General features: G+C 39.6%; 4 protein-coding genes across 7 annotated transcripts in view; all 4 read left to right on the top strand.

Moving 5' to 3' along the window:
• LOC117266023 (uncharacterized) overlaps window positions 1–3,450 on the top strand; it is a 39,937-nt gene extending 36,487 nt beyond the window's left edge. Inside the window, exon 17 of the mRNA XM_078171220.1 lies at window positions 430–3,450. Coding sequence (XP_078027346.1) covers window positions 430–828 — 399 coding nt within the window. The 3' untranslated portion in view covers window positions 829–3,450. The remainder of the gene's footprint in view (window positions 1–429) is intronic.
• Window positions 3,451–4,433: 983 nt separating this feature from the next.
• LOC117266020 (sialic acid-binding Ig-like lectin 14) lies at window positions 4,434–15,605 on the top strand. Of its 3 annotated transcripts, XR_013492211.1 has the most exons (9): window positions 4,434–4,568; window positions 5,883–6,293; window positions 6,582–6,950; window positions 8,550–8,828; window positions 8,917–9,189; window positions 9,338–9,449; window positions 10,648–10,708; window positions 11,230–11,405; window positions 12,915–13,042. XR_013492211.1 is itself a non-coding variant. In XM_078171753.1 (8 exons), the coding sequence occupies exons 1-8, from the start codon at window positions 4,442–4,444 to the stop codon at window positions 13,299–13,301; spliced, it is 2,019 nt and encodes a 672-aa protein (XP_078027879.1). In that variant the 5' UTR covers window positions 4,434–4,441; the 3' UTR covers window positions 13,302–15,605. The 3 variants fall into 3 exon arrangements, 2 of the variants coding, with proteins under 2 accessions (XP_078027879.1, XP_078027880.1); XM_078171753.1 differs by lacking the exon at window positions 11,230–11,405 and having other exon boundaries at window positions 12,915–15,605; XM_078171754.1 differs by lacking the exons at window positions 11,230–11,405; window positions 12,915–13,042 and adding an exon at window positions 11,577–12,906.
• On the top strand, window positions 13,110–25,771 carry LOC117266019 (sialic acid-binding Ig-like lectin 5). 2 transcript variants are annotated; one of them, XM_078171755.1, is made up of 9 exons: window positions 13,110–13,248; window positions 16,157–16,284; window positions 17,697–18,104; window positions 19,746–20,114; window positions 21,312–21,593; window positions 21,699–21,986; window positions 22,103–22,214; window positions 22,524–22,593; window positions 22,847–25,771. In XM_078171755.1, exons 2-9 carry the CDS (start codon window positions 16,224–16,226, stop codon window positions 23,207–23,209), a joined length of 1,953 nt encoding a protein of 650 aa, XP_078027881.1. In that variant the 5' UTR covers window positions 13,110–13,248; window positions 16,157–16,223; the 3' UTR covers window positions 23,210–25,771. The 2 variants fall into 2 exon arrangements, with proteins under 2 accessions (XP_078027881.1, XP_033496827.1); XM_033640936.2 differs by lacking the exon at window positions 13,110–13,248 and adding an exon at window positions 15,711–15,854.
• A 577-nt stretch (window positions 25,772–26,348) lies between these two features.
• On the top strand, window positions 26,349–27,610 carry irgq2 (immunity-related GTPase family, q2). The gene has a single exon (XM_033640943.2). It carries the CDS (start codon window positions 26,349–26,351, stop codon window positions 27,486–27,488), a length of 1,140 nt encoding a protein of 379 aa, XP_033496834.1. The 3' UTR covers window positions 27,489–27,610.
• Window positions 27,611–27,629: the final 19 nt, after the last annotated feature.

The raw sequence follows: 27,629 nt of genomic DNA, 5'->3' as shown, positions 1-27,629 counted from the left end.
GTGTCTTACTCCAGGGCATTGGCAGCAGGTTCTTTAAGTCCTGTGGGTTGTGAGGTGGGGTGCCAGCACGTCCCATGGAAGCTTGATCATATTGGAATGTGGGGAAGTTAGAGGCCAGGTCATCGCCTTGAGCTCTTTGTCAAATTCCAATTGAGCAGTTTTTATGGTGTGGCATGGTGCATTGTCCTGCTGGGGGGGGCACTTCCATCAAGGATTTGCTGTTGCCATAGGGGGTGTGCTTGGTCTGCACTGCTGTTTGGGTGAGTGGAAGGTGTCAGGTGGTGTCCACATGAACGCTAGGACCAAAGGTTTACCAGCAGAACACTGCATTGTAACGAAATGATCAATGATAGCATTGATCATTTCACCTTACCAGCCAGTGGTTTTAATGTTCTGGTTGATGGGTGTACATTATGTTGTACCCAACAGATAGAAGCTGGTCAAACAGTGGAAGATGATCAGACCTACTACCAAGAGGCAGCTGAAGAAGGAGGAGCTGTGGCAGCAGAGAAAGCAATGTCTGATCTCAATGGTGGACCAAAAGATGTGGAGTACGCCAGCATTGATTTCTCAGTGATGAAAAGGAGGAGTCCCAGGGAGGCAGCAAAGAAGCAGGAGACCACGGAGACAGAGTATGCTGAAGTTAAGAAAACAGTGAAAAAGAAGACGGAAGAGAATGGTAAAGAGGAAGGTGAAGTTTTGGAGGGCAAAGAGGAGCAGGCGATGATCGAGGAGGATGAGGAGACAAAACAGTATGTTCCTGAAGAGGAGGAAGGGGAGGAAATGGCAGTGTACTCCAGTGTGAAGGATGTAATGGATGAGATGTGACGACTGTTGCATTGTGGAGTTGCTTGAGGATAACGTTTCTTTGCTCTTATCAGATGTAATGGACTGATGATGGATTGTTATTCTGGTGAATGAATGGTGGTCATGTAAATGGGTTTCACCACAAGGCTGTGATCCTCAAACGCCAATTTCAGCATGTCGTAACCTTAAGTGGTGAAGACACTTCACACCTCTGTGTTAGGAGCTGTGCAAATCCTTTCATTCCACCAAGACTGGACTGGAAGTTCGACTGAATTTCCTTATATGTCATTGACCCCTCGCTAAGCCCCGCCACTTTGTGATGGTCTGTCAAGCTGTTGGAGTAAGCATGGAGCCCACACTGTAACTAACTGCACTCCCTGAAGAAATATTATCATATTTTTGGAAAAATGAAACAGTGATTCCAGAGAGAAGCAGACAGAGGGGTCTACAGTCTGTGTTTGAATGATATATCCAGGATGTCAAACTGACTCAGCAGCAACAACAGGTTAAAAAGACAAAGATAGTTAGAAGCTAAAGCCGAACTGTAGGCTACAGATCACAGTGTAAAAGTGAACCACCACATCACTGCTGATCACCACAGAAGACAATGAATATAAAGGGAAACGTTGCTGATATTGAACCAGCTGTGTGGCATCGCAGTGTGTGCAGATGAACAGTGTTTGGCTGTGTTTCTTATGTGCTTGTCCTGTACAGCAGGGTCGGTCTTTTCTCACTGTTATAATCATTAAAAAGTAAAAGCAGCATGTGTATACATTCAGTAGGCTATATCTTCAGTAGCTAGCTAGCTAACCCTACACTTTTCAGGGTCTGATTTTGGTTCTGGAACAGGGAAGAAACGTTTATCTTTTTCCAACCTCTCCAGGTAACGAGTATCATTAATACACGACGTGCCCCAGGCACAACATTTAGCTCCAAATCCACAAAACCAGCCTGAAAATGAAGGAAATCTGAAATGACTGCATTAGAGTCAATGGAGCACAGCTGTGTTGTTGTCAGACCCTGGTCTGAGCTGGCCAGATGCTATGTTATGATTAGCCAGTCTGTGTCTGGGGGAGGGACTTTGCAAAGGGTCAGTTGTGTTTTAGTTTTTATAAACTTATCAGAGAAGTTTCCCTACATCCATAAAAAAGTTAACACCACCATTATGGCAGCAGTTTGTAAAGGGGCAACCATCTTCATCCTCTCTGCTCTGAGAGCCAAAGTGAAATTTGTTTGGTGCCTTTTATTTAACTAAGATGAACACATGCCTTAAGTGTCAGCCCACATTTCTCTGCCTCAGGCAAAAATTGACCCTCACTTTGAAGAGGTTACTCTTTTTCAGAATTCCTTCAGGGATGGCAAAGTTGTTTTTGTGTGTCGGTCAGTTTGTTGGACCACTTTGGTTTAAACTAAAATATCTCAGCAATTATTCAGTGGTTTCCCATTAAATTTTGTACACTCATGGTCCCCAGAAGATGTACGAGTGGTTCATAAGGGTTGAGCTGTGCCTTAAAAATCTGTCCTTTGTCAGTCTTCTTCTCTGGTGCAGTAGCAGCAATGGAGGAGTCACACACAGAGAACAAAAAGATTCAGACTAATGTCTAAATTTTTAAATGGTTTTATTCAAATATTAGGGCTGTGCAGATGATGGAACAAAAAGTCAAAAGTGCATAAAGCTCACAGTGCAAAGGTTTCATTCCATTTTGAACTGTCAATAGTGCTGCAGTTTTTTGCACTAAGGAAACTCCAACATGGACTGTGGTGTTTGCACTCTAAGCACTTTTGCACATTTGTACAGCCCTAATGTGCTTTGACCCAGACTGAATCTTTGTTCTTTGTGCGAGTTCTCCATTGTTGCACTCTCCAGAGGATATATCCCAATGAACAGACCTTTATTTCCCCCTTAGGGTAAACTTATCTTGTGTTTAATGCTGATTAGCAAATGTTAGCATGCTAATGTGCTAAATTAACATGGTGAACATGTTAGTGTGCGGTTTTAGCATTTAGATCAAAACAGCTCAGCTGTCACTGAACCTAACAGCTTCAGTTTCATACTGTAGCTGTGAGTATGGCTGTAGTCTTTGTCTTGTTTCATTTTTAGTCAGTGTCTATAAACGGTAACCCAAATGTAAGACTGTTAGCTTATCTCTGTGCAGTACTCACATGGACATACATGTATTGACAAAGTTAGATCCCTTCCTTAAGCAAGTCTGATTTCAGAGATCTGAACCTACAGTTCAATCTGCATTACAGAGATCAACCAAAGTTGCTGCAATGAAGCTTTAGTGAGACAAATAATGTGGATGTCTTCTAAAGTTACTGTTTTTGTGGTACAAAGTTCTGTCATTGTGTTTTCAACTAAAGCTGCACATCTTCAGCTGAACTTTGAGATGCATTTTTCCCCCCCCAGAAATTAGGACTGTAGACAGTGGAACTGCATTAGGATGGGTCCTGTTTAGGGCCACTATGGACAGTATTAATTGCAAAAATTTGGATGTACATATAGACATCTAAGAGTTACTTCAAGACTTGCTTGAAAAAGACAAAAAAATAAAAAATAAAAAAAACAGGACATTCTCACTGTAAACTTGTTTAAATGTATGCATTTTATTTAAAATATGAAGAATTTGTAAATACAAATCAGTAAGCTGTCTTTTATTATTGTTATTATTTTCAATATTTGGCTTTTTTTTTAATCTGTAATTTCAAACAGATGAAACATTTGGCCTGATTTGTCTCTATGTTAATGTCCTTTAAGAAGTCACACATTACTTCCCTTTTTAAAGTGTTACAGGAACGAGCTTGACTACTGAGTACTGGAGTGACCAGTATTTGCAACATGGTGTCTCTTCTCCTTTTTCTTTTCTTTGTTTTTAAATGTATGGAATGGTAATGGAAAACACCTGTTTATGTTTGGGATGAAATCATTGAGTTGTCAATTACAACAAAGCCTTTTTCACTTCAGGTAAACACTGCAAATTTCACAGGTTCAGTAGTGAGTGTTAAATCTGCAGACAACTGATAAGGACAAAGTTGTCGCCTGTTCGTAGCTGAAAATAGTTATAATCTAGCACCTTTAAGTGTCAAGAGGAAGTTGTTAGAGAGAATATAGTCATGCCTTATAAGGGGATGATTTAATGAGTGATCACTTCAGGGACTTTTCTGAGAACTCAACTTAAAGATGTTGCACAATTAAAAAACAACAACACACTGTTAACACAGAGGTTCTTTCAAAGAGGCTGCATGCAGTTGAACTAAGATTTAGACAAATACTTTTATCTACAGATATTTAAGTCATAATTACTTACTCATAACTTAGCTGACACTGCAGATATAAGCCAGTGATAAACATATTTACATCATGCACATAATGTATTGTGCATTTCAATGTAAACAGATAGTTAGTAGATAGGACTGTGGGTTTGTTATGATGAAAACATTTTTTAAGGCCACAAATACGGTATTTCCCTGAAATTCTCTGAAAGTTTCTAACATTCACAAAGATTATTAAATAAAGGACTTGTTCCATTTCATTCATTGTTTAAGTTGCACATCATCGTATGTGCATATTTAATATATCACCTTGATATTTTAGAGATTTTTTCTCAAGGTGTGTCAGTGTGTGTGTGTGTGTATGTGTGTGTGTGTGTGTAGAGAACCATCCTTGTTGTGCAGAGAGCAGTATAAAGAAAGGAGGAAGAGTCAGTTCAGAGCAGAGCTCGCTGTGGAGAGAAGAGGGCAGAAGAGCAAGACAAAAACAGGTAACCACAACTTTTCATCTCTAAAATATATTTTTCTTCACTAACTAATGTCATAAAATGCTTTTAAGAATTGCTTGCTTTACTTGTAAACCAAGGTGTGCATTTTATTGGGAAAGTCTGGGTTTAAGGTGGTTTTAGATAAAAGGTTACTTAAGATTATTTATTTTGCAGCTTCCTGTAATGTGTCAAAAAGTGCTGGGAAATTTCGAGGAACTCACAACCCTGAAAAACATGCTGGCCACATTTATCAGCATGACTACTTAAAAGAACGTGCAACATACAGTATTTAAATCTGTGCCATCAACTGCAGAGTTGTTTCTGGTCCAGTTTCATCAGTTGAAATATTTTAATGTTTAAAATGTTTGTGCTTCTGAAAGCAGGAGAGCAACTCAAACAGTTAAAACAGCAAATATACTATATTTTTAAATGTTTCTATATAAAATCTATTGAACTAAATAGTTACGCTACAATAAAGCTGGACAATGCAGAGACCACAGATATCTCTTGTTCAGAGCTGTTGCTGAGAGGTGTAAAATGAGGCCCTGGGGAATATTGTTGTCAAATTTATTATCCTCAGTGCAGAATAGATGAACATGCAACATCCTGTATTAACATCTGTGCTGTCAGCTGTGGATCTGTGTTTCTGGTCCAGTTTGATCAACCAGACTTCCTGTATGTTTTTTGCACTTTTTCCATAAGGTGTTCGTGCCTTTGAAAGAAGGTGTTTTTCCTGTGGAGGGAGAGACTGAGTGACTTAATCATCAAATCAGGATGTTTGTTCTCATTTGGGCAACTTTGCTCTTCTCTGTGAGATGCCGCAGTGCTGGCACAGGTATGCGTCTTTATTATAATCTTGTTAAACTCTACTGAGTCTTGTAGTGATACCAGTATTTCTCTTTTAAAGCTGTTGATAAGATCTTAAAACGTTAGTGATTTAACATTTAAATGGCCTTTGAAATGCTGCCCTTTCAAGCTCCACATACAAGTACTTTGCATTATTAGTGAGACTGGAGCTTGTTAAAACTATCACAACATCTGTTCATTACTGGGAATACCTTAAATGTAAATTAAGAATTCACTTGCTAAATATAGGGAAAGAAGTAAACAAAAATTAGATATTGTTTTTCTAAATATAGGTTTTGTGTTTAAAATCACTGAAATTTGATAACATGATTAGATGGGACAATGTTTAATATCAGCCTCACATATCAGCAAGTATAAACTAATGATGCTAAAGAAAAATGCGGACACCTTTCACTTCTTTATCAGTGATCTCTTTTTTAAAAAAACCTTTTTTTTCCTCCATATTAACAGGTTCCTTTCCAGGAGGAAAAGAAAATTGCCAACAAGGATCCTACTCTATCACTCTTAGTAAAGGAAAAGTAACAGCAGAGGCCAGACTCTGTGTTGTGATACCGTGCTCTTTCACCACTGATCCTGGCTTTATACCCCAACATATAGTTTGGTACAAATGTGAACCATCTGAACCAAAATGTGGTGATTCAGACATTATATTCAACATTAACAATACTAACAAAGTTCAGTCTGGGTTCAAAGGACGAGTGTCACTGTTGGAGCCTGATGTGAATCAGGGGAACTGCAGCATCATCATCAATGACCTCACGGAGTCTGACTCTGGATCATATCAACTGAGAGTAAATGGTTTCCTGGATGGGCGGGAAGATGGATTTACATTCTCTGCAAGAGCAAAAGTCTCTGTTAAAGGTACAAACAGCTACAACAGATATATACAGTGAAGATGATAACTGTAGTGTCTATAAACGGCACCAAAATATTTGGTGTATTTAGAGTCCTAATGGAGCATAAAATAATGTTTAACATTTGTCGACCTCTATGGGCAGGCAGTAGGAACTGCAGCAGTTCCTGTTTATTTCTCCTCTTTGCTCCATTAAAATGAATAACGAAGTATCTGAAAATTTTAGCTCCAGCTTAGATGAATGATAACCCTCAAGCTGCTCACCTGATTCCACTCATGGACTGTTCTCCCATTAGGTCTGACCCAGAGGCCCACAGTGATGATTCCTCCTCTGACAGAGGGACAGCAGACCACACTGACCTGCACTGCTCCTGGTCTCTGCTCTGGATCTGTTCCTGAAATCACCTGGACATGGAGAGGAGCAGGAGAGACGGACTCTCACATCACAGGAAACATCACTGCTTTCAAGACTGAGAATCTGACTGCTGTCACTCAGGGACACAGCTCAACTTTGACCTTTAACTCTTCAGCCAAACACCACAGCACCAATGTCACCTGTAAGGTCAGCTTTGCAAACAGCATCTCAACAGAGGAGACGGTGACTCTGAATGTCAACTTGAAAGGCAACACGGCTATAGAGAAAATGACGACTCCTGACATGACCAGTGAGTAGCACATACTGTTCTTCATACTCTCACATTTTTTGACTTTGCAGAATGTTAGAGAAGCTCTCCCAGCTCAGTGTAGTTACCATAAAACTGGACTGTGAATATATAAAGTTTCATAACTTGAGGTGAAACTCTTGGGTCCTATCTTGGAAAAAATGTTTAGCTCGTCCTGAGATTTTTAACTGAGTACAGCGTGAACAGCTTTTTTAAAATTGGTTGTTTTAAGCTCCCTCTTAAATATCTTGTGTCTGGATGAAGGTCTGAAGCCCAGACTGGTTTAGGACTTTCATAAATTGCATTCATTATGAAATTTCTCTCACTTTATTGAGAAAATAAGAACAAAACAGCTCAGCTCACAGTGAGACCTTGAAGACTAGGTCCTGTATCCTTGATTTATAAAATAATAATAAAAGACTTGGACAGCACACCAATCTGACTTTTTAATATTGTCACACAGACGTGTGATACAGACACAGGCAATTTCACAAACAGTACACACAGGTGGGGATAATTATTGGTGCCTGCAGGCAGCACAACAAGAACATCCAGCAGGGGGAGTCACAACCTTTCCTGACACAGTCTCATGATAGAGAATACTACAACACAAAATACCAAGGAAACAACATCAGTATATTCACCTCTTATGAGGTGAATATTATTCATTCACTTCGTCACAAGGATGAACTGATTAGATTTTGGTGGTAGAAGTTCAAGGTCACTGTGACCTTGTCTGTCTCATTCTTGTAAACACGATATCCCAAGATGACCTTGAAAATAGGTCAAAGGTCAACTTCACTGTGACATCATAATGTTCTGCAAAAAGCTTTTTTTTTCTTGGCCATTATTCACCGTCATAACTCAGGAACAGAAGAGGAGACATTTGGTCACTGTGTGTAAAGCATCTATGTTTCAGAATTTGCAGCTTCTTGACAGCAACATCCATATTTGAAGCATTGCCAGTTGTTGTGGCTACACGAATGTGGATAGAAATGAATGTAAACTGTAACAGTCAGCTACTTAACTGGTTCACAAAGGCATACAACCAAAAGGCAGTAATTCAAATCTCAGATGTTGATGCTCTGAATCTAACCTGCAGTGTTGATAGTTAACCTGTGCCTTCTATTATATGGACTAAATAGCTTCCAATAGAAGCTTGCATGAAATAAATAAAAATGAAATGCAAAGACACGACACCGGCCTCTCTTATTATCAATAATATGTCAGCAGAACATTCTGGACCGTACATCTGTGCAGCAACACATCTGAACAACACACTGATGACAAAAGATGACGTAACTTTATGTGAGGACATTTTATAAATATTACTATTGTTGTGTTTTTCATTGTCGGATATCTTGATTACCAGAGGGCCTTCTCAAGTCAAATGGCAGTTCATTTCAGTTACCGATAGAGATTTTGTTCTTACATTGGGCTCTAAGGTACATAATCCTTTTATAAAAAGGGTTTGAATGCTTACTGATGCATTTTTAAGGCCTCCAGGTGGCATTTGGCCTCAGACTGGGCCCTTATATGTAGAATAATAAGGAACTGTCCGTCAGACAGATTCCAATAATTCATGTACAATTTGTCTTCAAGCTGTAACAACCCCTGCGAGTACTGGAAATACAACTGTTGAAGAGGGTGGTGCTCTAAATCTGACCTGCAGTATTAAAAGTTCTCATCCATCGGCACTCACCTGGACTAAACACGGCTCCAACAAAACCCTGCAAAAAGAAACTACAATTGCCCCGCAGAACAACACTGGAACAGCCGCCCTTGTCATCATTAATGTGACAGCAGAATATTCTGGACTGTACATCTGTACAGCCCAACACCAGACCAGTCTGACTACAGATTCTGAAGTGAATGTGATATGTAAGCAGACTTTACTAGTCTCCTTTTTAAAGATATTTATATCATCTTCTCATCATCTATTAATGAGATTCTTCTTTTGTGTTTGCAGTTCTTCCAACGATCTTAAGTAGCTCTGCATGTGTGGTTCGGTTGGAGGTCCTGACCCATGTGTGTATCAGTGAGGGGTTTCCTTTACCCACCGCTGAATGGCCGCTGTTGGAGACTCTCACTGAATACTCTCTGACAACCAATGTGTCAAATCACACGGTGAACATCAGCATTACCGTATTTGTTAAACATCACAACGACACCACTGTCAAGTGTGTCAGCAACAATGACGCTACGAACCTCACAATCAAAACAGTTGTGTTAAACCAGGAGGGTAAGTGTTGACAACTAATACAGTGTGTACATCCTCCGCTCTAGACCACTGACATTTTCATTACCTATTTTTTTAAAAATGTGTTCAACAAGAGTCAGCAGTGATCACGACTATTCATCTTTGGACAATTTGTTCATCTCCATTTCAGATCTACTCAAGATTTTTTTAATGGCTTTTAAAATGCCTCAAGTCATCATTGCATTTTTGATTGGGATACTTCTCTCAGCAACCATCTGCTGTTTGGCCAGAAAATGTGACAGGTAAACTTTCATTTATTTTCACTTTACTGTTCATCTTTTTTAGAAAAGATTTTAAAAGCATTCTTTGTGTATAATGATCAATATAAAGGACCACACCAGTGTTTTATACATTGTACAGTAAATCGTAAATACCTTTGCATAATGCCAACCATTTTCCAAGAAATACCACTAGCATTATTTAATGTGTTCCACTGATATACAGATATAGATAAATGTAAGAGTATGAATCTAAATGTAAAGACTTGAAACTTGCTTGAATTTGATTGTCTATCACAGTGAACATTACATTGTGTGGTAATGCAATGCTGATTTCATAAATCGATCTGAAATTGTAAATGCATTTTAATGGAGCATTGTCTCCTTACATCGTCCATCCATCTTCTACACCAGTGGTTCCCAACTGGTCCAGCCACGGGGTCCAGATTTCTCCTTAGTCATTAGTTCAAGGTCCACACAGTTTAATATAATCGGTGCCTTACTTGCATTTTGCCATGTCGTCAAGCTAGTTTGCTGTCTACTAGTATCTGTCTACTATTTACTCTCTATACACCAGGAAATGGCACTTAGAAATAAAAGCTTGTGCTGGAAATTCACTGTACGTAGAAAATAAAGTGTTCATAATGCCCATTTTGGACCATGACCCACCAGTTGAGAACCCCTTTTCTAGATTGCTTTTGCTGCTCAGGTTTAGGACTTAGGGTCTGTAGCATTTCCTAGCAGGTGGTGGGTGAAAGGTTGGGTACACTGGACAGATGGTCTGTATTATAGGGACATTTACACAAATTTACTCAGGGATAATTCAGAGTTTTCAATTCGACAAATCCACACGCCTCCATGACTATGTTTGCTAACAGTTTGCTGGTGTTTGAACCAAACATTTTTGCTGTGAAACAACACTGATTGGCTATTGTGCCGCTAAAATGACCTGTCTTATAATTAAGCAGTTACTTAAGCAATTAATAATAAAATAATTGTTACCTGGTAAATAGAAAGAAAACAATTGGAAACAATCAAAAGACAATGGTTAGCAGCCACGATGACCTGATTAAACAAAGGTTATAATAATGTTAGGTTAATCAATCAATCACAAGTGTGGTCCTTTTGAGACGTTTTTTAATGTGACTTTGATTCAATAATCCCTGCTCATCAGTTGTTACTCATTAACATGTGTTCCCATGTTATTAAATGTTCTCCCCAGAAATAAACAGAAGAACTCAGCTGAGACTCTGGAGATGATGACTATTCAAGCAGTTCCACTGGTATTTAAATTAACACAGCTGGTTATTATTGCATATAATAGTTAAATGTTTTTTTGTACTTGCTGAAATATTAATCTTGTGATGAAACATGCAGTACCATTGCTTTTCTTTTATTTCACTATGTATGAAAATCATAGTATGAAAAATTTCAGTATGAATATCAACTTGCAGAAACCTGAAGCCACAGTTGGTAACTTTTATTTCAAAAACACTTTTCATATTTGCTGCAACTTACTATATTTACACAGCACTAAATGACACCAATAATCTGTGAAAACAATCATATTCATCTGCCTGTTCTATTGCCTTGTTGCATTTCTAATGGCCTTACCACATGTGAATGAAAACAACCAATCAGAGCCGAGGAGTCTCTAATGCAGCTGTCAATCATGTCAATCACTGCTCATGAACTGCAACCAAACTATTCAGCACTGATCAAATATTAATCAGTATTTTGTCACTGCATTGCCTCATTTCTCACCTCAAATGTTTTCAGAAAGATGTTTTACTGTACTGTTTAGCTGTCAAATGAGAACATTTGTGACCCTGGCCACCATGTTGGATACACTTGACTAGAGTGCAGAGCACCGCCCACCAGCTGGAACCAGCTTCTCATTTTAAAGCTTCTGCACTGATTGGTTGATGCTGCTGCCCCACAGTCTGATTCTAGGTATACCATAAGAGGCAGGAGGAAGAGGTAAAGGGACATGATTTTTATTTTTTATTTATTTTACAGATTATCTGTCCATGTACTTCTTTTAGAATATAGTGACAGTTTCAGCAAATAGGACACAAAGTTATTTTCATAAAAGTTACCAACTGTAGCTTTAAACTGTCAGAGTTTTCTTACTTTTGCACTATTGTGCAGTTGTAAGTATAGACCAATTGAAGAGGACTGCATGGCATCATCACCCAACAGCAATCTCAACTATATAAAATAAAAGCATACACTGGCAAACAGAAGTTAAAGTACCCCTGGTCAAAACTTCTTTTACTGTGAATAGTTCAAGATAAACTGATTTCTGCTGTTATTTCTCCTTTACTGATTTCCAAAAGGCAAAAAGTTAAAGATGAAATATGCTATTTATTAGTTATTTTTGTTTTGTACAGTTTAAGAGTGGAAAAAAAGGACATTAGTACCTTGTCAAAGTTTGGGCACCCCAGGACATTTGAGCTCTCAGACAACTTCTAACAGGGTCTAAGACCTTAATTAGCATGTTAGGAATATGGCTCTTTCTCAGTCATTGTTAGGAAAGGCCAGGTAATGCAAATTTTGAATATTCTGACTCATAAAACCTTGTCCCAACAATCAGCAGCCCTGGGTTCATCTAAACACCTGCCTAGCATTCTGAAAACTAAAATAATTGATGCTCACAAAGCAGAACGAAAATAGCAAAGCATTTTAGGTGTCTGTCACCTCAGTTGGTAATGTACTGAAAAAATGGCAAGAGGCACAAGCTGAAGGTTTGGCCACGGCCCTCACAGTCCCCCAACCTAAACATCATTGAACATCTGTGGATAGACCTCAAAGGAGCAGTGAATGCAAGAAGGCCCAAGAATCTCACAGAGCTAGAAGCCTTCTGCAGTAAAGACAGGGTCGAAATCCCCCAAACAAGACTTGAAAGACTCTTAGCTGGCTACAAAAAAAGTCTAGAAGCTGTGGTACTTGCCAAAGGGGGCGATAATAAGTACTGACCATGCAAGGTGCTCTAACTTTTGCGTCAGGCCCTTTTCCTTTTCTTTTTTTTTTATGTTGAACGTGTAAAAGATTACAATGAAAAAAGTAATACTGCTTAACATGTTGGAAGAAATGTGACATCTTTAACTTTTTGCCTTTTGGAAATCAGGTCTTATACTTGCTTAGCTATACACAGTCCTGTGATAGTCTGGTAACCTGTCCAGGGTGTAAACCTGCCTCTTGTCAAATGTCAGCTAGGATAGGATAATTGAGTAGGAGCCAGTTTCAGCCTCAAACGTCAGGAAAAAATACATTTAAAAATAAAGATAATACAGCGACTTGGAAACTTTTGGTCGTGAATGTAAAGTATTTGTGATTCATAGTAAGTGAAGAAACCCTGCAGAGTTTTGAATTACTGTTGTTTTGTGTTAAATGATAGCTGAAAAGATTTCATGCACAGTGCACATTTAGTTGTGTGAATTTTATCAGCTGGCAAATAATATATCGTTTCTTATTTATACCTGACAGATCAATGCTGGTCACGCAGGGGAATATGGTGGGGCCCATGACCAAGAGGCAGCTGAAGGAGGAGCCTCAGCCCCTGACAGTAATGTGGAACCAAGAGAGGTGGAATACTCCGCCATTGACTTCTCCTTGTTAAATAGGACGAGTTCCAGGGGGGCAGAAGATACACAAGGGACCACAGAGACAGAGTACGCTGAAATTAAGAACAAAGTTACAGAGGAGAGTCAAGACAGTGGTGGAGAGGAAGGGGAAATGTTGGAGGGCAATGAGGAAAAGGAAGTGATGACTGAGGAAGAAAAGGAGACAGAACAGTGTGTGTCTGCAGTGGAGGAGGGAGGTGAGGATGTGGCAGTGTACTCCAATGTAAATGAAAAAATGGGTGAGATGTGAGGACTGTGTAGCCTGGTAGAGTCTCAGTATGATAATTTTATTGAAGAAATGAGACAAACATGACAGATTATTTTATATAGACAGGAGTGGCATAACATAAATACAGTGAGATGAGTATCACATTTAACACAGGCATAAGTGCAAGCTGGGAGTTGATATAGTGCAGATATTAATGTTTAGATGTGATGCTAATGTAGGTTTCTTTTTACAGAAAGGACCACATGTATGTACATTAAAAAAAGCAAGTGAGATGTTAGAGACTGATTTCCAGGGTAGGTTTCAAATATAATATTTTCTAATGTGATGCCTAAAGACATGTCAACACCTCTACATGCTAGAGTCTGTGCTTTTACATTCATTAAACTACCATTAAATTATAGGTAATCACAACATGAGGTGACATCTATTTCATGTACAGAACACATTTAATCCACACAACTGCAGCTTCACATGACTGATCCTCAAATAAGCAATTCTGAACCGTATAAATACCAAAAAATAAGGCAAGGAAAAAAGTAAAAAGCTGTTTTTGTAGAGAAAATCTTTGGTGTCAAACATATGATTTATTTTCACTATCAGTAGTCAAGCTTTAAAACAATATGTTATTTATGTTATTGTTTAAGAAATACATGCAGCTAAAATTGCGCTTGAATAAACCAAAATCTAACATGTCATTAGTATCAAGACATAGGGCTCAGGGCTCATATTGTACAGAATGTCTTTGTTCAAATGTTGTCTATAAGTTTATGTTAGTTCATTCTAGGTTGATGAATAAGTTGCCATTATGGTGCTAGTGTCCACAGAGGGGGCACTGCAGCTCTTTTCAACCCAGTCACCAAAAAAAAATGTTGGCACTGAATGTTTCTGCAGACCACTTGAAATGTGACATTTGCACATTCACTATGTAGCCACTAAGTTTAAACAAAGTTGTGGTTAACATGTGGTTAGGTTTAGGCACAAGCACCACTTGGTCATGGGTATAACCTAGGTGAGTCGCCATTCGTCGTCACCTCAACCCCTCAGTGACGTCAGCTCATACATTACGTCACTTTACAAAGTTTGACATGACATGTATGACACGTGCAAATGTCTCGTATTTGTAGTTTGCAAAAATGTACATTTTCTTGTTGTGACTGGGCTGCGCTTTTGTTTTAAACCTTTATTTAAAGCAACAATACGTGTATCTGTGGCTCGGGAGGTGGAGCGACCAGGTCGTCTATTAAATGCAGGGCTGGACACTGAACCCTGACAGCTCTTGGTCATTTGTAACAAAAATTGTAAAGTGCTTTAGATTACAGCTCTGTACAAACGCAGTCTGTGTATGTGCACATTTCTGTGCCTCTCAGTGGTAGTTTGTCTGTACCTCAAGTGCTCTGCTGGATTTCCAGTGCCCCTATGTTTGCCTAAGCACAGCTCTGATCTTTTGGCTGGTGATCAGCTTTGCACAGAAATAAACATTAACCCTGTAACAGAAGAGCTGTACTTAGTATTTATTCTTTCATTTTTATTTCAGAGAGTCATTCTGTATGTATCACTTTGGTAAGGAAACTTAAATTTGCATAAATTCACACAACTATTGATGTGAAAAGAGAAGAATTAAAGAAATCAGCTTTAACAGTTCTCTGCAGAACTGTACTTCTTGTTTCTGTCTAACAAGTAGTTGCATAACTTCCCTTTTTAGAAATGTGTAACAGAAATCAACATGATGCTCATAGCTAAGAGTGAGCAGAGAGTTTGTTGCACAGGAAACATTGTAGGATTAAATTAGGTATAAGTATATTCTCAACCCTCATGATTCTCTCTTCAGCAGGTTCAGTGTTTAATATGTACATATATGTAGCTAAAGGTATTGATAGTTATAGTTTAGTAGCACAGCGGTAGAACAGGAAGTTATCAGAGACTAAAAATACAGTAATGCCATATCAGGAAATTCATCAAATAATAGCCAGTGACTTTGCTGAGAATAGTACCTACAGATGTTGCACGAGATACAAATACAGAAGTGCTTTCCAAGAGGCTCAAAATAAAATGACAGCAAACAGATATTCTGTAGGTATTTAATGCATTCATCAGTGGAAAAAGGATCAAATTAACTATTGGACCAACAAATGTTCACTGATCAAACGTATGAGTAATAAATATCTGCACAAAGAAAAGTTATTTCTAGTTGGTTGTTTCCCAAGATGACCAGAAAGTTTTTTACTTCTTGTTTGTGCATCCGCTGTAAACTTCCTCTTTCATACAAGTTTCATGTCTGTTCAGAGTCGTGAAAGTGGTACAAATAAATAAACAACTAAACAAAAATGGTTTGCCTTTCATTATTCAATTTTGAAAGTACAAATTCCCATGAGTATATATGAAGGATAATGTGATACTACAGTATGAGATTATAACTGCATTACAACATTCTAGTAGTCTAATGAGAGAAGCAACAACCCTTTGCATTAGGTGCTGTTTTTTTTGTTCAAAGAAGGAAGAGGTAGAAAGATGCTGAGAGAGAGTCAGTTTAGAGTGAAGTCACACAGCTGAGAAGAGAGCAGGAGAGTCAAACAGGTAAAACACCACATATACTATATTATTATATGTTTCTATATGAAATCTATTGAACTAAATAGTTACGCTACAATAAAGCTGGACAGTACAGAGACCACAGATATCTCTTGTTCAGAGCTGTTGCTGAGAGGTGTAAAATGAGGCCCTGGGGAATATTGTAGTCAAATTTATTATCCTCAGTGCAGAATAGATGAACATGCAACATCCTGTATTAACATCTGTGCTGTCAGCTGTGGAGCTGTGTTCCTGGTCCAGTTTGATCAACCAGACTTCCTGTATGTTTTTTGCACTTTTTCCATAAGGTGTTCGTGCCTTTGAAAGAAGGTGTTTGTGGAGGGAGAGACTGAGTGACTTAATCGTCAAATTAGGATGTTTCTTCTTGTCTGGGTGACTCTGCTCTTCGCTGTGGGAAGCAACTATGCCAACAAAGGTATAGTGTGTAGCTTTATTGCAATCTTGTTATGAGACCAAAATCAAATGTCCACAGTTAATAAATGTTTATTATAAATGTTTTCCTTTCACGCTTTAAAATTGCTTGCACAGTCACATGTATTCTGTTTTTAGTCGCTTAAATTTAGCTTAGCAGCTTGTTGAAGCTCAAATGGCCCACAAGACCTGACTTCTGAATAAATTAATTATTTATTTACTAAAGATAAATCCATTAGATATTTAAAAACCTAGTAGATATGCCGCAGAAATTTCCTTGATTCTACATTTTTAATTTATTAAAACTAACATCATAAAGTATGATCTATTTTTATTTTAAATAATGATGAAGCGATACCTGAGTGTCCCATCTTCTTAAATGTTTTAATGTTTTAAAACTAACATCATAATTTAGGCTTGTGTTAAGTAGTACAAAGCAGAAATTATGGTCTAGCTGAAATGGACTCCTCATGGAACACTATAACAGGGCTCAGTTACATTAAGCATGTTCATAAAGCCTGCTACAGAGTGGCGTCTCGTATTCATGGCAATAAATGCAACGTTACCAAACCCTGCAGTTATTTCTTTAGCTCTGTCATATCCATTAGGAACAGCTGCTTAAAAGCCACGGGGATAACATCAGCTTGTAGCATGTGTTTCCACCTACTGACACACTGGGGTGGTGTCAGCATTAATGACTTGATGTGTTTGAAGTATTCCTACCGATGTAACCTACTGTCGTGTAGCAGATGTGGCATACTGTTGATTTTTTTATCCACCACCCTCTTGCCATCATTCCCATAATTCATAGCAAAACCTAAGTAACTCCAAATGCCAGACCTGTAGGTTATTGGAAGATCTTCTACTTGTGGTCTGGGGATGGCGTTAGTAACCATCATGCAATGAGCTAGCTTAGCGTAGCGTGCCTCCCAGCATGTCTCACTGGAGTAGAATGTTTTAGTTTGGGGGTGGGAGGGGCAGACAGCACCTTGCCTGTTAAGTGCAGTAGCACTGAGAGCATTATGTGTTAGCACACAATTAACGCTGGACATTTTGTTTTCCCAATGTAATAGGATTAGTTTAACTAATTGCTCAGTTTGTAATGCATACCAAACCGAAAGTATCAATACAAATATGCATATTATTACACCCCTCATTGTTGTGCATGCATCATTTACTGTCTATGGTTCAGACAGGAACCTGACACCATTACTGACTGAAACCATATCACATCCTGCATCAGGAAACAGTTGTATTGGTCACATGCTACTACAATAGCATTGGTTGGCCTTCCACAGGTTCAGCAGCATTTCAGTGAAAGTCTCTCTTCTTTAGCAGGTAGATAGCCTGATGTATTATCACTGTCTACACATCCTGTGTTTCTAATTGTTTGTTTTTCCCTCTTTGTTTTAACAGATGCATCTCAAGAACAAACAACATGCTCTCAAAATGGACCCTGCGTCATGCTTAGTCATGCAGAACTAACAGCAGAGGCTGGACTCTGTGTTGTGATACCTTGTCATTTTACCACTGATCCTGACATCCCTTTGGAACTTAGAGTCTGGCACAAATGTGATCCTTCTAAACAGAACTGTAGTGATTCTGACATAGTGCTCCACTTGAACAACACCAGTCCTAATGCTCATACTGGGTCTAGAGTACGAGCGTCACTGTTGGAGCCTGATCTGAGCCAGAAGAACTGCAGCATCATCATCAATGACCTTAGTGAGTCCCTCTCTGGATCATATCATTTCAGACTTAATGGTATCCTGAATGGAACAGAGCAAAAATATGCATCTTCTGGAGCATATGTCACTGTAAAAGGTAAGAAGAGCCACAGCAAATGCTGTTTGCTTACTGAATATGTTTATTGTCATAACTAAAGCATATGTCAGCTAGGGTTGGGTACCGTTCACATTTGAATTGATACTGGTATCATTTCTGCTACCTGGAATTTGGTACTGGTACCTGTGCCGCGATGACACAGAAAGCATTTTTACCATCTTGAGGTGAGTTTTTGTAATTGTTTTTAATGAGAATGAGGCTTTTTGCTTGCTGTTTTTGTGTTGCTATGCGCCTTGTGTTTCTGCGCTCTAGGCACCTGGCGTTTTGCTGGAGAGCTCTGAACTCCTCGGTCGAAAAAAGCAGAAAAGTGCCCCATATCATCTCTGCTTTTTTCCTATTGTCCAGTCAGATGATTAGAACTGGACCTTCTGTGGTGGTCATGACAACAGGTTCACAGTTGGTAAATAATGGAGGAGAAACTGGTGGTAGCGGTTTCTGGATACCCAGAGCTTTATGGCCTGACGATAGACAGCAGTTTGTCAAACTGCCCCAGAGTCATCCTAAAATATGCCTGGAAACTGCCATCATGGAGGCGAAGCTCCTGGACCAGCTGATGGTGCGCCCAATGATCCATCCTCTTTTTTAAGGGTCTCGTGCTCCCACACCGAACTCCGTTTCCCTGTGCCCAGTGAACTATTTACCAACAGCCTCTCACCATTATAGTAACTAGCTACTAATTACTGTGAAATAAATGAATAAAAACAGTAGATTAAGTACATGGGAAGGTAAGGGTAAGGAGGTGTTTGCCTGGCAACAACAAAAAGGTGCAGGCAGCATTGTTTTTGCCAGTGGCATTCAATTTTTAAAAAAAATTAACGGCAGGGCAGTGCGTCTCGCGTTTTGCGTTTTGCGTTTTGCAAAAAGCTTCCTGTGTGATCGGGGCCCAAGATAGCTTTTTTGTACTTCACTTTCTCTGTAATAACAAAAATTTGATTTGTGTACAAGCTGCATGGCTGACATAGGAGATTAAAACACAGTTCTGCTCTATTCTAATCACACATAGAGCTAATATTTTGTCTCTGTACATCTACTTGTGTGTGTATGTGTGTCTGTTCATCTAGCAGTGATCCGAGGTTCTTACTAAAATGATATAGAAAAGAAAATTGACCAGACACCGAAACTATTGCAGCAGATCGGTGCTGCAGCAATACTTTTGGCTTGCTTGGAGGCCAATGGAGTGACCATGGAGCTCCGTTGCCAGCCTCAGAGCTCCATGACTGGCTTCCAGGCCTCACCTCTGACTGTTGTCTGAGCCTGGCAGTCTCACTCAGATGCTGACATTTGGCAGAGATGAATTTAACATGAATCGGTACTTGGTAATACCAATGTTATCTGGTCGGTACCCTTAAAAGTACTGAGTTCAGCACTCAACCCTGACGCCAACATATTTGGTTTTCATAAACCTTTAATGCACTGAAGTAATGTTTGGCCTCTACTGACGTCTGCGGGTGGCAAGTAGGGACAGCGACAACACTGATAGATTGAGCCACTTCTGCCATACCTTCTACTTATTGCCCCTTTGAAATATTAAGCAGAGTAGAGTACTATATAAGTCCTACTTGAAATGAATAATAACCTTCTGGTTAATCTGATACCACTCATGGACTGCTCTCCCATTAGGTCTGACCCAGAAGCCCACAGTGATGATTCCTTCTCTGACAGAGGGACAGCAGACCACACTGACCTGCACTGCTCCTGGTCTCTGCTCTGGATCTGTTCCTGAAATCACCTGGATGTGGAGAGGAGCAGGAGGGAAGGACTCTCACATCACAGGAAACAATACTGATGTCAAGACTGAGAATCTGACTGCTGTCACTCAGAGACACAGCTCAACTTTGACCTTTAACGCTTCAGCCAGACACCACGACACCAATGTCACCTGTAAGGTCAGCTTTGCAAACAGCATCTCAACAGAGGAGACGGTGACTCTGAACATCAGCCTGAAAGGCAACACGGCTACAGAGAAAATGACGACTCCTGACGTGACCAGTGAGTAGCACATGTTCTTCATACTCTCACATTCTTTTGACTTTGCAGAATGTTAGAGAAGCTCTCCCAGCTCAGTGTAGTTATCTCGTATTCATGGCAATAAATGCAACGTTACCAAACCCTGCAGTTCTTTAGCTCTGTCATATCCATTAGGAACAGCTGCTTAAAAGCCGCGGGGATAGCATCAGCTTGTAGCATGTGTTTCCACCTACTGACACACTGGGGTAGTGTCAGCATTAATGACTTGATGTGTTTGAAGTATTCCTACTGATGTAACCTACTGTCGTGTAGCAGATGTGGCATACTGTTGATTTTTTTATCCACCACCCTCTTGCCATCATTCCCATAATTCATAGCAAAACCTAAGTAACTCCAAATGCCAGACCTGTAGGTTATTGGAAGATCTTCTACTTGTGGTCTGGGGATGGCGTTAGTAACCATCATGCAATGAGCTAGCTTAGCGTAGCGTGCCTCCCAGCATGTCTCACTGGAGTAGAATGTTTTAGTTTGGGGGTGGGAGGGGCAGACAGCACCTTGCCTGTTAAGTGCAGTAGCACTGAGAGCATTATGTGTTAGCACACAATTAACGCTGGACATTTTGTTTTCCCAATGTAATAGGATTAGTTTAACTAATTGCTCAGTTTGTAATGCATACCAAACCGAAAGTATCAATACAAATATGCATATTATTACACCCCTCATTGTTGTGCATGCATCATTTACTGTCTATGGTTCAGACAGGAACCTGACACCATTACTGACTGAAACCATATCACATCCTGCATCAGGAAACAGTTGTATTGGTCACATGCTACTACAATAGCATTGGTTGGCCTTCCACAGGTTCAGCAGCATTTCAGTGAAAGTCTCTCTTCTTTAGCAGGTAGATAGCCTGATGTATTATCACTGTCTACACATCGAGAGCATATGGTCTCTCCGAAATCTTATGCAAAAGTTCAACTTTATTAGTATACTCCAGGCAGATTCTGTACTGAGGAAAAAAGAAACATATGGAGGAGTTTCTCAAACACATCAGAAATGAACAGACTTCTGGTTGATGCACATTCTTATGCAAAGATATGCGAGAATGAGACGTAAGGCTTTTGTTGTCAGCTTCAGATCAATGCCGTATGTTACGAATATTTTAGACTGCATTATCTAATAAATAAAAATAATTTGTCCATTTTTGTCTCATAGATGTGAAGAAATGTGAAATAACTGGAAAGACAAGTGTAAATGAGGGGGATGTTCTGAATCTGACCTGCAGTTTTGAGAATTTCCCTCCGTCTCTTGTCATGTGGAGTAAAGTCCCATCCAAGAAAAACCTGAACAGTGTACCTGATACTAACCTGCAGAACAGCACTGGATCAGCCACTCTTGTCATCCCTAATGTAACAGCAGAACATACTGGACAGTACATCTGCACAGCAACACATCTGAACAAAACTCTGACTATGTATGCCAATGTCACTGTGATTTGTAAGTAGACTTTGAAGTAGATCCTCTTTACAGGAAAATTATCATATTCTGCCTACTCTACTATCAGCTCACTGTAAACTTTATCCGATGTTGTGATGTTTGCAGTGTCTCCAAAGATCCTGAAGAGCTCCGGATGCATTCATCAGTCAGAGGTCCTGACTTGTGTGTGTATTAGTGAAGGGTTTCCTTTGCCCACCATTAAATGGCCACTGTTGGAGAACCACACTGAGTACTCAGTCCTTATCACCGTGTCAAACCACACGGTCAACAGCACTGCCACCCTGACTGTAAAAGACCACAGCACTTCTGTTGAGTGTGTCAGTAGCAATACAAATGGGGAAGCAAAAGAAAACTTCATCATAAGCAATGCAGAACAGAAACAAAAAGAAGAAGGTAACAGCTCAACCTTGAAATGTTCTTTTTTTGTAATCTCTGTATTATGACATTCAAGAAGCAACAGTGGCCTCAGTTTTGTTTTGTTTATAACAAGCTGTTCCTCTTGTTTCTAGGTGAAGTCATAAAAGTGTTACGAATTATCACACGGTGGGAAATTATCATTGCATTTTCGGTTGGCGCCTTTCTATCTGCAATCATTTGCTGTTTGGCAAGAAAATGTCACAGGTACACTTTGACGCTCTGATTCATGTCTTGTTATTTTTTACTTTTTTGCTGATATTTATTTGTTTATCTGATTATTCCAAGTGTTGTTCATGTAAAATGTTAATTTGTAAGTCATAAAGGGTGCTATAAAGAACAGTGCATGCTTTGAAAATGATCATAAGTAATGGAAAATATTAATTTATTGGAGCAAGTGGGCCAAAACATGTTAAACTATTACAATGGTACTTTATAGTTTGTTATGTGAGATAAAAAGTCACTTGTTGTATTTGTCTGTTAATATTTGTGCTTTTTATAAACATCTCTCCTCAGAAAAAAACAAAGGATATATGGAAATCTGGCCGAGACTCTGGAGATGGTGTCAAGTCACGAGGATCCTCCGGTATTTATATTTATACAGCTAGTCATATCATACATTTGTAAAGCTGGAATGTGTAGGATTTGACTTTTGTGACACCTTGTGGCAAAATTGAAAAATACACCCTGATAAAGAGAAGTGCAGGAGTTTTCAGTAGGTGGAGAAGCTTCAGTAGCTTCTTCAAGTTGAGCCATCTGAGGATTGCCAATCAGGATTTCCAATTATTTTGCACTGTAGCAGCTGATGAATGACTTACCATATTTTGTGGACCTGACAGGTAGATGCTGGTCAAGCAGTGGAAGATTATCAGGCCATCGACCAAGTGGCAGATGAAGCAAGAGGAGCCGTGGCGGCGGGGAAATCGGAAGTGGAGTACTCTAAGATTGATTTCTCCCTGATTAAAAGGAAGGATCCAGAAGAGGCAGGAGAGACACAGGGGACCACTGAGACAGAGTATGCTGAAATTAAAGAACTAAAGAAAATTAAAGAAGAATCAGAGCAGGATCAAGATGAAGAGGGTGAGGAGGAAATGACTGGTGAGGATGAGGAGAAAAAACATAGTGAACCAGAGGAGAAGGAAGGTGAAGGTGAAGGTGAGGATGTGGCACTGTATTCCAGTGTTAAGAAAACAAATAAATAAGTCAGATCTGATAGTGCTGCTTAGGTGTTTGAAGATCAAGATTACTTCTGTAATTTGCTCTGATTAGATGACTTCTTGCTGTTGTGTGATTTTTTTTTTCCTGCAACATATTCATTGATTTTGTGGTTTTCAAAAGCTAAATTGAGCCTGCGGTAACCCTCAAATGATATTGTGTAACTGTCATAAGGTAGTACTAGTCATAAGTGAGTCAGCTTTGTACAGTAGCAGCATTGACCACTGTGCAGTAGTTTTTAAAAAGTTGTATTAGTACAGAGATTTGTAGGTAATTTTTTGGACCTACAAGAGCAGCTGTCATTCAAATTACATTGTTACCACAACAAAAGTACATATTACATGTACAAATCATACGTAATAAAGATATTTGTACCTTCTTGTGACCTAACTCAACATTCAAGACCTACTCTAAAGACTATAGAACTAAGAAAAGGTAAAAAGCTGATAAAAGTTACCAGCTACAGCTTTAACTGCTGAATATAGCAATTTTAACATATTATTGTGCTCTATATAGTATTATTTTTAAAGACCAGAGAGCTTATATCACATACAAGGACAATTTTTCAGGATTTAGCGACATCTAGCAGTGAGGTTGGAGATTGCTACCAGCTGAATACCCTCAGTTCACCCCCATTTAAAGAACTTTTGTTGGCCTTCAGGTAACCATAGATGTATTGGGGCGCCCGATGGCTCAGTGGGTAGAGCATGTGCCCCATGTACAAAGGCTGTGTCCTGGCTGCAGCCTCGACTCTGGCTTACAGCCCCTTGCTGGGTGCCCCTCTCCTTCCCCCATCACGCTTAATATCTGTCCTGTGGATTAAAGACAAAACCTTGTCTGCAGTTTGAGATGTCCTGTCAGTAGTTTCATAGATCTTTTTCCCTGCAATACTGTGAATTGAAAGCGAGGCGCAAGAGGCCCTCTTTACAGGCAGTGCTAGGTTTGTCCATTCTGGGCTACTGTAGAAAAATGCCAGTGAAACATTGCTAACCCTTCAGATATGAAGGGATCATTCTAAGGTAATAAAAACACATGATTCTTAGTTTCAGGTGATCGTACACTAAAAAAACACAGCTGAGAATATTATATTCTGTTTCTGCTAATAGATCTGGATTACGGGTCCTTCAAGTTATCTGAGAATTTAGTTCAAATTACTTTGTATTTGATATGAACACACATATAAACCCAAATTTACAGCACTGTCTTCTGCTGTCACAAAGACGGGAAATCACTGTGTGAGAGGATGTGAGCCTAAAATAGCATCTGAAACACCAACCAGGTGTCAGTTGTTTTGCATACTTGGTTCCTCATAAAAGGGAAGAAAGCAAAAATCTGTGGCTTGGCTTTTAAGAGGCTCACATACAGTATACATGCCTCCTTCAACTTTATTGACATTACTCAGTTCCTTTTTATTGGTAATGCCCCTGTAAGGCCTATGTAGGGAAACCCAAAATTCACAGTAAATGAAAAGAAAATGAAACTGTCATACTGCTGATTATGTTTTTTGTGTTTCAAGGTGGTAGGCCAGATTCTGAAATTCAAGTCTTTAAACCTGAATTGAAAATAGGTAATCTGTCCTTTTCCAGATCTGTCACACTTAGGCTGCATTCACAAATGCCAATCCTGCATTCACTGATCACTGGTGATGAGACTGGAAAAACTCCCACAGTCCATGGAAACAAGTAATACAATCTCTTTCTATCATTAGATATTATATTGAGTAAAAGAAATATAGCATATTAACAGCTCATGTGCAGCCTGCTGTCCTACAAAGGAGAGCACACACTGTGTGTGCATGCATTTATGTCAGTATTGATACTACACTGATGATAATTAAAAGTCTCTAGATCTTTCAAGCCAACATAAACAAACTTACTAAGACAAATACTCACTTGCTTAGACTGAGAGAGTGGTTTTCTCTCCACCCACACACAAAAGGGCCATTTAAGTGACACTCCCACACCGGCCCACAACCCTGCAGCTTATTGCTGCAAAATCTGATTTGCTGTGAATGCAGTCTAAAAATTTGTTGTAAAATTTAGGAAATTAAAAATACTTGGTTAAGGCTTTAAGTTTAATTTATCTCCGTCAGATTTTTTGTTGCCATTTTTGCATTTATTTTTGACTGTTAAAAGTGTAGAGGGACAGGAAAAAGTGGAGAGATGGGGTTTGACATGTAACAAAGGTCCCCAGCTGGAGTCAGATCATGGATGTTGGGGTAATGCAATATGCACCTTAACCGTTCAGCAGTCAGGTCACCTCATAGCTCCTTTTCCGGTTTATATTGATAATAAAATGTATATTTTTAGGTACTTAATAGCTACTGATGACTGTTTGGTCTTCCTCTCCTGTCTGGACATGAACAGTTGTACTAATTAGTAAATATTTGCACTGTAATAATAGCAATGATAATAATGTAAGATGTTTTAAATATAAATGTTAATGTAACATAAATGATGCTGTATTTTAAAAATGTGTTTTTGTATTATATTTTTTATGTGCTTGTAAATGTGTGTATGCTTATGCATTAAATAAAATAGATTTACATAAACACACAGTGTGCATGAATGTGCTTAAAGTGATTTTGGATTAAGGCTGAGCTAACAGGATTAGAATGTTCCACCAGCTGGACAGACACCTTTAAATAGTTCAACCTGACGCTGCTGGTGCATTAGAGCTGCAGAAGATTCAACATTTGACAAACAAGAACAAATATTTCATCCAAAGGGCCGATTCTCTAGATTTGTAGGTGAGTGTGTGCTTTATGGTTTTGATCTGAAACTTGCTAGAAAGTCAAAATTTGATTGGTTAAATGTACCATGCAAACCTTTAGTTTAAGTGTAAACATGATATACAGCACTGCTAAATGAGCAGGTTTACTGTGACACCAGAAATATATTTTGCTTTGACATTTCTTTTAGGATGATTATGTTACATGGTTACTATTGAAAATCTGCCAGTGTTTTTAGTTTTTATTAATGATGTTAGATGTCATCATATCTATTGGTACATCTCCGGTATGATAAAGTAGATTGGCTTTAACGTTTGCAGATATCTTTAAGTATCCATGTGGTCTTCCTGGTCTGCACTTTATTAAATAATTGTGATCTTCATCTGTTCACAGACATGGCTGATGTTTTGAAAAGCCTGAACCTCCTTGAGACCCTGAAAGAGTCCATAGAACTCAATAAGTTATCAGATGTCAAGGATGCAGTTGAGGATCTCCTGATCAGCAGGATCAACTTAGCTGTGATAGGGGACCGTGGGGATGAAAAAGCCACCTTTATAAACTCCCTCCGAGGCCTCGGTCCTGGGGACGATGGAGCAGCGCCGTCTCAGTCCACTGTTGCTCCGGAGGAAGTGGCAGGCTACCCAAACCCTAAACATCCTGACTTTCGGCTGTGGGATCTGCCACCCGTCCCATCCACCTCTCCATTTGAACCCGAGGGATACATGGATAAATTTAAGTTCCCGCGCTACAATGCTGTCGTCATGACATTCACACAGACGCCCCAACCCAACAGTGTGGAGGTGTTCCTGGAGGCTCGGTCACTGCAGCAGCAAACCGTGTACTTTATTCTCTTAGCTTCAGCAAAAGACACAGAAAAGAGCCTGGAAGAAAAGAGGAAAGCCAGTGTGGACGTGCTGACATCACAGGGTGTGACACTGCCGAAAGTCTACCTGGTGAGACCCTCCACCCTGGAGAGGTTTGACTTCCCTGGTCTGTTGGAGGACATGGGAAGAGACCTTCCAGAGATCAGAGCCCACGCCCTTCTCTTTGCTCTCCCGACGCTTACCTCCGCTCTGGTCACTCAGAAAAAAGAAGCATTCAAAGCACTAGTGTGGGCTGCCGCCTCGCTATCTGGTGGAGTGTCGGCTATTCCTGTTCCCCTTGTGGCCTCTATGGTGGACTCAAGTGTAGCAGTGCGCATTCTAACCAAAGCACAATTATCACTGTGCCTGGACGATGAATCAGTCGAGCGGCTGGCCCGACAGCGAGGCATGGACCCCACAAGGCTCAAAGGACTGCGGACTTGTGTCCTGTCAGTGGAGGTCAGTAAAGGTGAAGTGAAAAAGCGGCTGGTGGCGGCAGAGAAGGACTTGGCCACGGTTTCGTCAAAGCTGGTGGAGATGGCGATGCCCAGACATGCCCGCTCTGCCAGTCGCTCATTTGCTGCCATGCTACAAGCCTTAAACGGCGCCATTGATGAAATGGCAGCTGACGCTGAGAAGATAGTGGCTGTTGCTCTTGTGGAGGGGAAATGAAGAAAAATGTTTTTATCTTTGTGTAACGTTTCCTGTTTACACGTGGTTTGTCTTTACTTTTCTGTTTTGGTATATAAGGAAGGCACTTTTAATGCAGTACTGCAGAAACGTTTATATTTCACTGTTTTTCAGAGCTTAAAT

This window comes from Epinephelus lanceolatus, chromosome 10 (genome assembly GCF_041903045.1).
Source record: "Epinephelus lanceolatus isolate andai-2023 chromosome 10, ASM4190304v1, whole genome shotgun sequence".
Taxonomy (NCBI): Eukaryota; Metazoa; Chordata; class Actinopteri; order Perciformes; family Serranidae; genus Epinephelus; species Epinephelus lanceolatus.
This window is presented reverse-complemented; position numbering and strand designations above follow the sequence as displayed.

Bases quoted from the DNA above. Each gene is read 5' to 3' on its own strand.
- LOC117266020 (XM_078171753.1), top strand. From the start codon at position 4,442: ATGTGTGTGTGTGTGTGTAGAGAACCATCCTTGTTGTGCAGAGAGCAG. The intron at 4,569-5,882 runs GTAACCACAACT...CCATATTAACAG, and splicing joins GAAGAGCAAGACAAAAACAG to GTTCCTTTCCAGGAGGAAAA. The intron at 6,294-6,581 runs GTACAAACAGCT...TTCTCCCATTAG, and splicing joins AGCAAAAGTCTCTGTTAAAG to GTCTGACCCAGAGGCCCACA.
- LOC117266019 (XM_078171755.1), top strand. From the start codon at position 16,224: ATGTTTCTTCTTGTCTGGGTGACTCTGCTCTTCGCTGTGGGAAGCAAC. The intron at 18,105-19,745 runs GTAAGAAGAGCC...CTCTCCCATTAG, and splicing joins AGCATATGTCACTGTAAAAG to GTCTGACCCAGAAGCCCACA. The intron at 21,594-21,698 runs GTAAGTAGACTT...TGATGTTTGCAG, and splicing joins TGCCAATGTCACTGTGATTT to TGTCTCCAAAGATCCTGAAG.
- irgq2 (XM_033640943.2), top strand. From the start codon at position 26,349: ATGGCTGATGTTTTGAAAAGCCTGAACCTCCTTGAGACCCTGAAAGAG.